The sequence below is a fragment of the Mustela nivalis genome, assembly GCF_964662115.1.
Source record: "Mustela nivalis genome assembly, chromosome: 15".
In the NCBI taxonomy this organism is placed as follows: Eukaryota; Metazoa; Chordata; class Mammalia; order Carnivora; family Mustelidae; genus Mustela; species Mustela nivalis.
The window spans coordinates 23,411,166-23,426,021 of NC_139034.1; the positions used below are offsets into that span (position 1 = coordinate 23,411,166).

Sequence of the window (14,856 nt, forward strand, 5' to 3'; positions counted from 1 at the left end):
CCCGGGGGCGTAGACCGCGGAACGCTCCCGGAAACCGCTACGCGAGTTGTGACTTTCTTGCGCCCGGGTCTGGTTCTCAAGCCCCGCACATCCAGGGAGGCGGAGTTGGAGCTAGGCCCTTCGGCTCGGAGGTGGGCGGACGCCGTGTACAGCGAAGAGCCGTGTGGATCTGAGGCAGTCTGGTAGCCCCCGGCCGCCTGCGGACCCTGCAGTTCCGTCATGGCGAGATTCTGGGTCTGCCTGGCCGGCGCGGGCTTCTTTCTTGGATTTCTGGTTTTGCATTCGCGTTTGTGTGGCTCCCCGGTGAGTTGAGCAGTGAAGAAATAGCTGTCGGGTGTGTGGATAGCACTATTGAGAGGCGACGCCGCTGTCGTGGGATGGAGGTGGCGGGCCCTGGCTCCCCGCACTAGCTTGTCTTTTCCGAAAGCTGCCCCGGAGGCGGAACTGCCGATGTCTTGTTTTGTCTCTTTGTTTTGTCTCTTAGTCTTAAAAAGTTTGTATATGCGATCTCGCCATTTCCCCGTTTTCTTTCTTTCCCTAGATCCCACTACATCTTCCAGTAACTTGCGGATTTGTATTGTGATCGCTTTGGTCTTTAGACTTATAAATCCATTTCTTCCGAATCATTTCTGTCCAGCAGTCTCAACAGCTCTGTGCCAGCTGTCAAGGCATGCTTAAAAAGAAGACTTTTTTTTTTTCCTTTCTTTTCTTAACGTAGGGGGTAAACTGAATCTTAATGTTCTGAATTTTTTTTTTTTTTTAAGGTGTTAAGGAAATTTGCTTTTCAAATTTCCTGGAGAACCAAGGAAATTCCTTACCGGCTGGATGTGGGTTGGCCTAAGCATTCAGAGTATTTTACTGGAGCAACATTTTGTGTTGCAATTGACTCCCTCAGCGGATTGGTTTACATAGCTCAGGTTAGTAAAATTGGAATTTAGAAGAAAAAAATATGAACACAAACGAAGCAGTTTTTTCTTGTTTTGCTGTACTAAGTAACCATATGTTTTTATATTATGTTAATTGTGAAGTTTGTTTTTTTGAGTTGGTTTTAAGTAAATACTTAGATTTTGAATGTAGTAGATATTAATATTGTTAGGTTTTGAAGCTCTTTTTTTAAGCATTAAATTTCTTGATTAACCTTCAATTTTTGTTTCTGTCTACCAAAATAAAGATTACTTTCTAAAAACTGATTCTATCTAAGCAGTTATTTTTATATGCCTTCAGAGAGGGGATAACATCCCAAAGGTATTAGTGTTCACAGAGGATGGATATTTCCTACGATCCTGGAATTACACAGTTGACACACCTCATGGTATATTTGCAGCCAGTACACTACATGAACAGTCTGTCTGGATCACGGATGTAGGAAGTGGTATGTGTAGTAATATCTATTAAATTCTCTTGCTAGAAATCATATTTTTGCCCATGTTCTTGCTTGTACGCTTTAAAATCAAGAGTTGCTACATCTAATTGTAATCTCTTTAATGATTTATCAAATCACTTGTTTCTAAAAACCTCTATGTTACACTTCTGTAGAGTCAAGATATTTAACAGGGAGGTTATAATTATTACGGTTTTTACTTTTACTTGTCAAGGGACTTTTCCTCTTTAAAGCATCAGTTGTGACACCATACTTGCAGGGATCATTTTTATAATTTGTTAAAGCATCAGTTGCTTTTCCCAGGTTAAAATTCTCAATCTCTTCTCTGAAGTCCCCAAATAGCTATCTCTGAAGGTTAATGAATGGAGTCCTTGTCTTATTTTCCTTTACCCTTTTTCTTTCAAAAGAAATTGTGCTAAGAAACCAGAACTACTTTGTTGCCCAAAATGCAAGATTTGCAGAAACTGCGGATGTTAATGTTTCTGAAATCCTACCTACTGCAGCATGTCTGCAATCTTCTTCCACCGAATACTTTTTTTTAAATTTTTTTTTAAATTTTATTTATTTATTTGACAGAGAGAGCAAGAGAGCACAAGCAGGCAGAGCAGCAGAGGGAGAGAGAGAAGCAGGCTCCCCATGGAGCAGGGAACCCGATGCGGGGCTCAATCCCAGGACCCTGGGATCATGACCTGAGCCGAAGGCAGTTGCTTAACCAACTGAGCCACCCAGGCACCCCCCACTGAATACTTTTAATAGAATGTGTTGCAAATCAAAGTAGGGACAGCTGGGTTTATAGCTCTGGGTATTTTCAGAGATAGCTGTTTGCATATTCTTGTGGCTTAAGACAGTACCAGAGATAACCTGGCAGCATTATTATCACAGGATCTCAGGAATGATTGGGATCATAAAGACAGTCTTCCTAGTATTCTTTGGCCCACTTACATTCAGGGCTTGAAGGACATTCTGTTTCTTCATTTCTGGCTAATTCAGATAACATTTTGGAGTTAATGAACTCTCAGTTTTTGTTAGAAGTGCCATTACCAGTTCTTCTCAGAACCCAAGAGCCTCACCGGATTCATTACTTTCCAGATATATTTTGGATGATAAAATTCCAGTTAAACAAAAAATTGAGATTACCTCCGAGATCCTTGTAATGTTATAATGAAATGTGACTATTTTGACTTCTTTTTTCCCCAGGACTCACTGTTAAAGGCCTTTACTTTTTAATTTATTCCGTTCATGTGATCATCTTTTTGTAAATTACCTCTTTGATTCCCGGAAATAGAACACACATGACTTATTCATTCTTTCCGTTAAAGGGTTTCTCATGAACAGATCTATATTTATATTCCTTCCCAGTTTTTGAAGAAATACATTCCCTTTACTAAAAATATGGCTGTAAATGAGCCTTGAAAACATAACAGAACAATGTTACATACTGGTCTTCCGGTTTTTGCCAACTCTTTAGAAATTTTGAAGGTTAGAAATTTTGAAGGTTGCTTTCGTTAACAATATTTTGTTCTCTTATTGCTACAAATTATCTCAAGCATTCAAATCAGGTATAACAATAAATCTTTTTTAAGATGGAGCTGTAATTCGGGTAGATTCACTTTATTTCCAGTGAGTTCAGTGTATCCAGTATATCTTCTGCATGCCTATTTGTTAGTTTGGTCTTGGTATGACTTCAGGTTGATTTCTGTTAACCACATTATGGTTTTTTCTTAATTATTAATATTGTACTTTATATTTTTGCTTGTGAGATAATTTTAATTCAAGTCTTGATATAAGTGAGAAAATACATTAGTGATTTGGAAAGATTTCATCTCAGGAAAAAAAGTTAATGGGTCGAGTTTTGAATTTGTTTCTACTATGAGAAAGTATAGTTTTAAAAACATGTGTTGTAGTGAACTTTTTTGATGACCTACTAAAATTTGAGATCTGCACATGATTGACTGAAATAATGATTTCCAAACATAAATTCCTTTTCTAGTTCCTTCTTGGTTTCTTTTTATAAGGGATTTTATTCAAGGTCATACTGTTGTTATGATTACAAAAGAAAATTTGCAAAAGAATACAAAAGAATAATTTAACATCGTGAGCTTTCCGTATAAGGAGTCAGGTTTTTTGGTTTTATTTGAATTTAGAATGTACTTATTTTGGAGTACTTGAATTTTAATCATGACAGATTTGGTTGTAACTAATGAAGACGCTTTATTGCTTGTGAAATACAGCATTTAATTATATGAGCCTATTAACTTTTTATTATTGTCTAATTCACTAAATTCTTGCTCTGTGCTTACTTGAAAAATGTGAATAGTTGGACAGTGGTTATATTTGTGACATGTGCATGTTTTTCTTTAAAGGATCTTATGGTCATACTATTAAAAAATACAATTCCTTTGGTGATCTTGTTCAAGTCTTGGGTACCCCAGGCAAAAAAGGCACCAGTTTGAATCCCCTGCAATTTGATAATCCTGCAGAATTATATGTAGACGACACAGGAGATATTTACATTGTGGATGGAGATGGAGGATTGAATAACAGATTGATCAAATTGTCCCAAGGTACATGGCTTCCATGGTATCATAAGAATGTTATTTAATAAGTTGGATGTGTTTAATTTGTTCAGTACTTGGTATAATATTGTAACATATATGTGTGTGTATTTTTTAAGAGAGAGAGAGTATAATCGGGGAATTGGGGAGGGCAGGGGGAGAGGGAGAGAGAGAATCTTCAGTAGGCTCCATGCCCAGCAAGGAGCCTGACACAGGTCTCCATCTCACGACCCTTGAGATAATGACCTGAGCCAAAATGTAGCTGGACGTTTAACTGACTGAGCCACTCAGATGCCCCTACAACTATTCTGTATTGTATTGTATATGAAGCTGTGTGTAACGGGCTTGAGTGGGATGTGTGGGATGGCTAATAATAAATGATTCTGATAATAAGCTTGCTTATTTTTCAAAAGCTAGGTGTTTCCTTTGAATTAAACTGGAGGCAGTTTGAGAATTTATAGTGGGCTGAAGAAGTAAGTGTTTATTCTATCCAGTTAAGAAAGACAAGTTTAGGAACCCGGCATCCCAGAGCTGAGATACCCTTCAGTTTGATTGATCAGCTAAAGTTTCATTGTATTTATTGCTCTGTGTTCTCAGTAGTATTCTAGGTGCAGGTCTATTTCAGTTGAAACCACTAAATGCTAATCTATGGTATTGATTGTTAAAGTAAAATAAGATTAGGAGAAGGAGGAAAGTGTTCATAAAGCAAGTGGTTCTTGAACTAAACTGGTTTTGGTGGGAAGAGAAGAGGTGGGGGAGGAGCATTTACAAGGCTCTATCACATAACGTCTCCAGGTAATTAACAAGTCGTCTAGGAGGGGAGATTAGGATGTAATTTTGGAAGAGTAAAAAATAAGATTTGGAATGTTCTTGGAGGTTTACCTAAGAATTTTAAAGCCATAATTTTGCTTTTAAAATGTCTTGAGGTTTTTTTAGGAAAGTGATATTATAGAAGCAGGGTTTTTATAAGACTCCGTACTGTATCAGGATATATTTGCAGTAAGCTTTGTCATTTGGAAAGAGCATAGATTCATACATGGAGGTTATGTAGTCAACTTATTACCCAGTAACTAAGTTTGGTTGGTGATAGTTAAAGGAAGGTGAAGTGCAGATAAAGCAAGAATCAGAAAAATGATTAAAGAAACAACCAAACTCAGGAGACAGATTGAACACAGGTATATTGGTTTCTTATGGCTGCTATAAAAAATTGCCACAAACTGGATAGCTTAATTATAAATTTATTCTCACATTTTTGGAATCTTTTTTTTTTTTTTTAAGATTTTATTTATTTATTTGACACAGAGAGATCATAAGCAGGCAGAGCAGCGGGCAGAGAGGGGTGGGAGAAAGCAGGCACCCCGCTTAGCAGAGAGCCCAATGTGGGGCTCAATCCCAGGACCCTGAGATCATGACCTGAGCTGAAGGCAGAGGCTTAACCCACTGAGCCACCAGGCACCCCTAGAAATCTGATTTCTATAGGCCTGGCCCTACTCCCTCTAATGGCACTAGGGGAGAATCCCTCTTTGCCTCTTCCAGCTTCTCATAGTTCTAAACATTGCTTGGTTTGTGGCAGCAAATCTAGTCTCTGCCCCAACTTCAGATGGCAGCCTTCTGTGCGTCTCTGTGTCTCAAAACTCCCTCTCCCTTCTCTTACAAGAACACTAGACATTGGACTGAGGGTCCATCTAAATTTGGGATTTGTCTCATCACAAGATCCATAACTTAATACATCTGCAAAAGTCAGTGACCAATAAAGTCAAATTCACAGGTACAGGAGTACCTGTGAGTTGGATATATCTTTTGGGGTAGGCATACAATTCAGCCTACAACAGGGATAAATGAGGGAGACAGACTATAAAAATGTAATGAGGATTTTTAAGCTCACAGGAATTGTAATACCAAGTAACAGAATAGTTGGAAAGGGAGACACTGACCTGAATCACACACAGTGGTTTTGAGTGATGAAACACTCAAGTGAAGATAGTAAAGAAGTCGATTGAAATGGAATTTTGGCAGGGGGCATAAAGCATAAGAATTAGGCAAACTGCTCAATACACAGAAAGCCAAAAAAGCATAATCATTTGGGGGTATGATTGAATAATTATTTGCAACTTGAGACATAAGCTATATCACGCAAATGTACAAGGTAGTCTATATGTTACTCTGACCAACTGTATTTGCCATTGTCAGATTTTATGATGCTTTGGCTACATGGAGAACGTGGGACGGGGCCTGCTAAGTTCAACATCCCTCACAGTGTTACTCTTGATTCATCTGGTCGGGTAAAAATACACTGTCATTGTGTATGAAACTGTGTGTCTGAGAGTGTGAGAGTGTGTGCGTGTGTGTGTGTGTGTGTGTACACACCTCTCTGTTTATGGATCTTGGTGCACATGTGTGTCTGGTCATCTGACTATGAATGTTTGTGGTTTTCTATACCTGGGTGGGTCTGGGCGTTTCTTCTGGGGCTGGGTATACCCACATACTCTTAAAAAATGTCTAGTCCTATAATAAAGAGAGTTCCCAAATTATTTAGAAATGAACAAAATAGATTTCCTGAGTCACTTTAAGGTAGAAGGAACAAATAATGGAGTAGAACATAAGTTACCTGAAAAAGGAAAGAGTTGCCTTTCTACTAAAAAACTACTAGGATGGGCACCTGGGTGGCTCAGTGGGTTAAGCCTCTGCCTTCGGCTGAGGTCATGGTCTCAGGGTCCTGGGATCAAGCCCCACATCAGGCTCTCTGCTCAGCAGGGAGCCCACTTTCCCCTCTCCCTCTGTCTGCCTCTCTGCCTGCTTCTTGTGATCTCTCTCTCTGTTAAATAAATAAATAAAATCTTCAAAAAAAAAAAGAAAACTAGGAGTGTTTGAATGTATTTTTAATTTTAGAATTAAAATAATTCTAGAATATGTTGATCAAAAGGGAGATGGGAGAGATTAATCTTGGAGGCTTGAAAATGAGAACTACCCAGGTAACTGACTGGCTCCACTCTGAGGAACAGAAAGCTGTAACTGACACATTTCAACCCATTTATTTTTCCCCCTCCTATCCACTACTACCTCCTTTGCTTTTATACACCTTTAAGCATATATACCACTTCTTTGGGGTTACTTTCCTATGACCAAACCCCTACCCAAAATGTTTTATATTAATTTCTCCTCTGTTTTCCTATAGTATCCTATACTTCCCCATTACAGTAATAATCATACTATAATATAACCAATCATTGTCTCCCTTAACAGAATGTAGGCTGTAGGAGGGCATATAATGAATCTCTTTTGCTTTCTCGGTGCCTGGCACATAGTAGTCTTCTTATGAGTAACTGTTAGGTGACTAAATGTCTTGTTGTAGGATGGATGCATCAGACTATCTTGGCTTCATACCACTAGAAATTTAATCCATTTCTACTTCTGATTCTGTGTTGAGCACACAACCTTTTTTTTTTTTTTTTAAGATTTTATTTATTTGACAAACAGATTACAAGTAGGCAGAGAGAGAGGGGGAAGCAGACTCCTCGCTGAGTAGAGAGCCCGGTGTGGGGCTTGATCCCAGGACGCTGGGATCATGACCTGAGCCGAACGCAGAGGCTTTAACCCACTGAGCCACCCACGGGCCCCGAGCACACAACCTTTTGATTGTGATTGGCTTACATGTAGACAAAGTGAGATTGTTTTGATCATAAAATCTTCAGGTATTTCCCATTGTAGATAGGAAGATAGCTGAACCTGTGAATTTTGTCTCTGAATGGGGAGGTAGAAAGTTGGAATTCTGGTTTAAACACATTACCCTCCTGTGCCTGGTTAAATACTTCCTTCTTAAAGTAAGAATTTGATCAAGTTTCTGAGCAGACAGGACCTAGACCCAGGTGAATTCTCCACGGTAGTAAGTGCCCTTTGAGAAAGCTTGGAGAACATTTGATGGGGCTACTCTGGCATTACTGAATGATGGATAACGATGGTGTTCATTTCTGCACACTGTGTTTTAACAACAGTCATTGCCATTCAGAGCATTTTACATGATCAACTCATTTAATCATCACCCCAGTCCTATATGAAATGTTAATTAGCTCCAGAGCTGAACTTGCTGCTGGTTTTTGTTTTCTTTTGTTTTTTAAAGATTTATTTATTTATTTATTTGAGCGACCAAAAGTGTGTGCATGTGCCAGTTGGGGTAGGGACAGAGGGAGAGGGAGAAAGAAAATCTCAAGCAGACTCCCTGCTGAGTGTGGAGCCCAGTACAGGGTTTGATCTCACAGTCCTGTGGATCATGACCTGACCTTGGGGGCTTAACTACGTGAGCCACCCAGGTGTTCCTGCTATAGTTTCTTAAACAAGATTTCTCATAATCAAAATCTGTTCAGTAGGAAAGATAATGCTAACTGTCTAAAATATTCAATCCTAGGGTCGAAACTGTATTTCTTTGGTTACCCGTCTAAGGCATAATCCCAAAATCTTTAAGAAAATCCATCCTTATTAAAGAATCTTGAATCAGGGAATGATCTTGAAAATTACCTTACTTAGGGATCAACACTCTTTCTGAAGTAATACAGTGAGTCTTTATTTGTTTCTTGTTGTAGATGAATTTAGTGGCTACTAAAACTCATAGGCATTGACAGATAGTCAGGGTTACCCTGAAGAAATAGTCCCTGAATCCATGAACCCTAGAAATCCAAAAATCCTCAAAGGAGGACTTGGAGTTCAGCAGGGCTGGCCCACCCTTCCAGTCCATTCTTACATACCCCTCTACAATCCTAGCCTCATGTCAGAAAATCATTTTGCTGTATGTATGCTGTAGGTTGCATATGTCAAATATGGTGCATGAAATGTCATTTAGGGTGTATCTACTTTCCTGTCTCATAACAACAGTTTGCTTAATAACTCGTTCCAGCCTACAGCAAAACGAAATTAAACCTGTTGTTAGCTTCCTGGCATTCTTGGATACTACTAAAATCTTCTAAGCACCCTCTTTCGGTGGGTGGTTTGGCACTTCGGACATTCCTTGGTAGATAGCAGGTAGACATTCAGTGATACTGCTGTAGGAATGAATACCTACCACCACCCCCACCCCCCCAGGAACTAGGCTGCGTTGCTTTGTCTTTGTCTTCTAATGAATGGGATGGCAGAACTCAGCGGGACAGAGAATTCCTGTTGGAGTAATGAGTAAATTCTCTTGCTTCTCAATACTGTGCTAATGCTCTGCATCACAAGAGAAGACTCCAGTTTTTTTTAGTTATTCAGATGTTTGGTAGAGCAAACAGAGCATTAAGTGTGGGCTTTGGGTTAAGAAAGGTGGCTGAAAGTGGCTCTCCTACTTACTATAAACTCACTTCCAACTACAATTTCCTGTCTAAAGACAGGGCTTTCAGTACCTTCTCTTTTAGGTTCTCTGAGAACTAAATGAGATGATGTATGTGAAACTAATGGAAATAAACATCCTTCCCATACCTCTCCCCTTCTGTTTTCTTTCTCATTTATGAATGGATCTTTTCCAAGAAATGCTTTTTTTGGGTTCTCAGGTGTGGGTTGCTGACCGAGGAAATAAAAGAATTCAAGTATTTGATAAAGACACGGGGGAGTGGTTAGGAGCATGGGATAATTGTTTCACAGAAGAGGGACCTTCTTCAGTCAGGTAAATTTTTTTTTCCTTTAAAGACGCTCCTTTTATTAGGTGGGTGGGGGATGGGCTGAATGAGGGATGGGCATTAAGGAGGACACTTGTGATGAGCACTGGGTGTGATATGCAAGTGATGGATCACTAAATTCTCCCCCAGAAACTAATACTACATTTTATGTTAACTAACTACAATTTAAATAAAATGTTGAAAGGAAAAAAAAAAGCTTGTTTTATTTGGTGTATGTTCATTTCTTTGAAGAGCTAGCTGAAAGGTCAAAATATTAATTTTCAACAGGTGAAAAGGGGGCAGAACCAAGTATGCAGAGTACATGTAATGGTATTTTAAATCCCAAGCAGAGTGAAAGAGGTTCAGCTCCCCATGCACTGTAGGACCCAGGTCTCAGAGATAACATATGCTGGACCTCCTACAGCCTTCACCCTTGAGATACCTGTGATGATTTTTTTAAACGTAGAATGAAAATAGAAATCTTGAGTCTGTAGTGTCAGCCCAGCACAGACTCTCCGTTGATTTCATTTTGTGTGGTTCTCATGTATTGTTTTTGTTTGTTGAAACTGCTCTTTGGCTGTGTTTACTATCACAAATCTGTAAGTTCTCCTTGAAAGCATCTTTCAGCAAGTAGAGGAGTCTAGTGTTGTTTAGCGCCACAGGGGATAAAAATGTTTGAGAAAGTCAACATTTTAATTGATTCTGCATACATTTATTCTGTAAAATGTCTTTTTCCTTAGATTTACTCCTGATGGAAAGTACGTGATTGTAGCCCAGCTGAACCTTAGCAGGCTCTTACTGGCAGCGGCGCCTCCAGTAGGAAGCATTGGCAACTGTTCTGTGATCAGCACAATCCAACTAGCAGATCAGGTTCTACCGCATCTCTTAGATGTCAGTGGAAAGACAGGAGCAATCTATGTAGCAGAAATTGGAGCAAAGCAAGTACAAAAATACGTCCCTATGAACAGCTACTTTCCTTCATTCGGTTCATAATGTTTCCTTTCATGGAGAGTTCAGATTCTCAAATTCATTGTGAAATCCTTACAAATAATGTTCAAGCATAAGAATGTGTTTCTTTATTTTTCTGTGACCTGGCGAGAAAAATTTGTTTTTATATCATGTTGCTCTTTTTGTGACTTGGTTTTACTTGTAAGTGCATAAGGATGTTTTAATGAAGGAAACGTAACACTAAAAAAATGAGGTAGAAAAGAAGGACTAAGATTGTAACCTGGGTATTTGCCCTGGGAGACTTATTTTCCCTGAGGGGAAGAGGGAAAGGAATAAAAATGGGTTTTATAGGATACATTGAATTTCATGTGAAGAACTGCAGACCTCAAATTTGTTCACCTTATACAAAATGTACATTTTGAGAGATCGAGTCAGATGGGTTCTTGATTAACGAGGACCCACAGGATGCTAGCTCCTACAGATTCAGAGATGAAGCTGCAGGGTTAGCTTTGTGTGCCTTTTCTGGAGCTTGTAGTCCGGTGGGGAGACAAGTGTGCAAACTGCTTTAACAGTGACAGCAAGGCTTAAGTGTAGCAGGACTTTTGGGAGTAGGAACATTACTTCTGACTGAGGAAATCCTGGAGATTTTGCCAGGAAAGTCCATTTGAGCTCCAACTTCAAAAACTGAAGAGGGGAAAACAACCTGGGCCAAGTGGAGGAGTTGTAAAAAGTTACAGACTTGCTGGGAGCTTTGATAAGCTTGCTTTTAAAAGCCCATCTTGGCTTGGGTCCTTTAGCTGTGAGATACGTAATCTCAACCTCTTAATGTCGGAATAAAACAACAGGCGTTTAAGCACTTTACTGAAAGGGATCTTTACAAGTATTTACTGCAATTTTTTTTTTTTTTAATTAAAGGTAGCATTAAAAATAGGGTCTGTCTTCAGTGCCTCTTCCTATTTCTCTTTTTCTTTCTCTTTTTTTCCCTTCTTTTCTTTCTTCTTTTTGTTAAACATGTACTCAGTTCATTCCTGACATCTGTCTACCTCAAAGAAGTTTTGGAATTATTTATATGGGGATGTGCACTGAATACTTCACACTATTAAGGTGAATAATATCTTACCTTTCTGCCCCTTTGGTTTTAATATTTGCTTCCCAGTGAAGACCATCTTTTCAGTTTTTTTTCTCGTTTGTTCTCAGTTTTGGTTGAACCTAGCCATATGATATTCTTTTGGGTCATTCCTCCCTGTGTCTTATATCCATCTCCCTTTTTATCCTGTTCTTGCACTGCAAGCCATAAAGCATGTGAGAAATCCTGAGCTGCCTTTCCCATCACTCATTATGGCTGCTGTCTGTTTTGCAGACTGCAGGAAATTCACTGTTTAGATGCTTGGATCATATCTTGATGCAATTAGGAAGGTAAATCAGCCAACAGGAAACTTTTCCATGTTCCAAGGCCTTTGATAAGTATGTTTGTGCCACTGATCAAGCTGTATGATCTTAAATGAGTCATCTTAGTTTTTCTCTTTAGTAAAAATTCCTCCTCCAATAATGCTGTTAGGATCAGATGTACAACAGACACAAATGTGCCCTCTGAAATATATAGCTTTGAGTACTTCAGAGTACTTTGAGTTCCTGAAATACAGATTATATATATACTCCAAAATGTAGCTTCAAAATTCTTAACAAAGTTCCTTCTAAATGTGCCATTTACCTGATACCAACTATCAAGTCTGCCTGAATTTTGAGTTTATTGGTTTTTTCCAGAATTTATTCTCCTGAACTTTATGCAGCTTAACCAATATAGTAAATTTATTTGTATAAAAGAAAGTGATTTGAGGGTTTTGTTTTGTTTTGTCTTTAAGCGAGGACGAGAAATCCAAATGTCTCTTAGGAATGCAGGTTAGGTAAGCTGATCTTATCCTTTTAAAAATGTTATATTTAACCATGTTTTATACTGGTGTCCTATAAAACTTGCTGAAAATTTTGTTGCCATATGTCTTGCTAGAACTGTCTATCAGTATTCCTGTAATCATAGTATTTCACTTTTTTCCTTTGGATTAATTGACTAAATGAGAAAATGTCTTCTCTTGTCGTTTAAAAGATAACAAATTAAATTTTTGGAAAGAAAAGACAATATTCTCTGGCTCTCTATTTAATGTTGAATTTTATTGTTATAAAAGCAGTTTATAACTTCGTACCCCGCTGAAGAGTTTCAGCAACCCTGAGTCACAGGCTGGCGCTGAGAGAATATCCTCCATTCGTATGTAAAGTGTAGGCTGATGCGCATTTTGTTAGAGGTCCCTCGGAAGTCTTAGCAAAAACAGCCTGGCTGACGTGGGGGTGGGTGCAAATGATAGTGTTGCTAGCTAACTCCACGTATTTTTGCACTGGAAGTGGAACCGCTTTGTGCCTCCACTTTCAAAATCTATTGAGGGGAGTGTGTGGTGGGCTGGGGTGGGTGGGGGTGGGGCAGCTTCTAAATTGGAAAACCGAAAGGAAGGCTGGAGGTATCTTCTCAGCCTCCACTGTGACATCGGGTCTCTACGGTAGAATGTTTGTATCCTCGGAGAAAACCTATGTGCAGTCTGATGTCAGCTTAGAAAACCCATATAATTTGTGCTTAGGTCACTTAACAGATTCAAAGACTGCTTCAAGCAATGTGGCTGTCGGGCTAAATAAAGGCACTCAAGTCCCAACTTCTGTTCCAGTTTTGTTGGTTTTTAAACACTGGATTTGAAAGCAGGATAGATTGGGAGACCCCACAGGACAACTAGAAACTGTCAGATTTTTTGCTCCTATGACTCAACAAATCCATTAAAATTATTTAAAAAAAAAATCTTGAATGTATGTATGACTTTATTTTACTCTTGAGTCTAAAATTTCAGCAATAATCACACAAAAAAACTTTTTAGAAAAGTCAGAACAACTCACACTCATTTAGTCAGCAAAAACATATGAAACAACAATCGTGTGAAGGCACTTAGGGAGATGGCCTCTGCCCTGGTAGTTGACCATCCATCTGGAAAAACAAGCCCACAGAACACTTCATCCTGGGAGGTACCCTATTAGGCACTTGCATTGTGTTATATTCTTGATACAAAAGAGGGCAGTAGAGTCCTGCTTATGAGCATTTCTTGAAACCAGCTATGGCCTTCTTTATACTTTGATTTTTCAAAAAAATTGAGGTTAACCATACTTTTAATTTTTCTTTTTTCTTTAGCTTGTATATCTTAAGGAAGTTAGCTTATAGGTGACATATTTTCCAAGGGTTATTGGAAACTTACTGTTTAATTGGACATTTTCCATGTTTAAAAAAATTTTTTTTTTCAATAAAAGCCTAACATTAAGCCAGAAGTGAATAACTCATCTTGAGCTATAACTTGAATATGAGTTTCGTACAATAGAAAATGCATTCACATTAACAGAAAATTATTCCTTTTATCCTTACTAGATTTTTTTGGTTTGTTTTAAACAATTTTTCCTTGTGGTTGCTGACTTTTATAAATAAGAAAAATTGATTATTTGCAGAGAGGCCCAGTAATTTCTCCACCAGACACTTCACCCATAGAATCCATAAGTACATAGGGTAAATTAATCCTTTAGACATTTAATGACATATAGATACTCCCTTTGTATGTAAGAACTGGGTGGTATTTGAGCAGTGGCAAATAGCACTTTTTGAAACTTTCATTTCTTCCATTGTAAACAATGAAAGGATATTGTTAAGATATATTCATTCATTCATTGATTTATTTTAAAGATTTTACTTCTGTATTAGTTGGAGAGAGAGCACAAGTAGGCAGACGCCAGGCAGAGGGAGCGGGAGAAGCAGGCTCTCTGCTGAGGAGGGAGCCTGATGCAGGGCTCCATCCAAGGCCCCTGGGATCAGTAGCTGAGCCAAAGGCAGCTGCTTAACCAACTGAGCCACCCAGCCTCCCCACAGTATTGTTATGGTTTAATTCTGCTTGTATGTAATTTAGGCCAAAGTGGCCCATCTTGGAGCAGCTTGTTTTTAGCCCCTACAATAGTCTATGACCTTGGTAAACAGATTTGTGGTGTTGAGTTTCCTTTTGGACACTACATTTAAGAGAGAATCCTACAAATAGACTCTAATCCAAAAAAAACACAATTGACCAAAATAACATGGTGCTTGAAATGAATTCTGAGACCTTCAAAGGGTGGTCATATAGTAGCATGAACAGACTTACTGAGTTTTCCTCCAGAATGAAGATAAAGAGTAGAAATAACAGTGTGGCCAGTTGGTCCAGCTTAGTGAAAGAACATTCTAGCAAAGAGCTGTGTAACAGTGGAAAAGACTGTGTTCATATTGAAAGTGGTAAAGTTCAGTGAG

At 38.7% G+C, this 14,856-nt stretch overlaps 1 protein-coding gene across 1 annotated transcript; it reads left to right on the top strand.

Annotated features, from left to right (window-relative positions):
• Positions 1-53: 53 nt before the first annotated feature.
• NHLRC3 (NHL repeat containing 3) lies at positions 54-12,634 on the top strand. The gene is made up of 7 exons (XM_082700486.1): positions 54-303; positions 765-917; positions 1,225-1,372; positions 3,745-3,945; positions 6,127-6,218; positions 9,453-9,565; positions 10,298-12,634. Exons 1-7 carry the CDS (start codon positions 220-222, stop codon positions 10,548-10,550), a joined length of 1,044 nt encoding a protein of 347 aa, XP_082556612.1. The 5' UTR covers positions 54-219; the 3' UTR covers positions 10,551-12,634.
• The last annotated feature ends 2,222 nt before the right edge of the window (positions 12,635-14,856 follow it).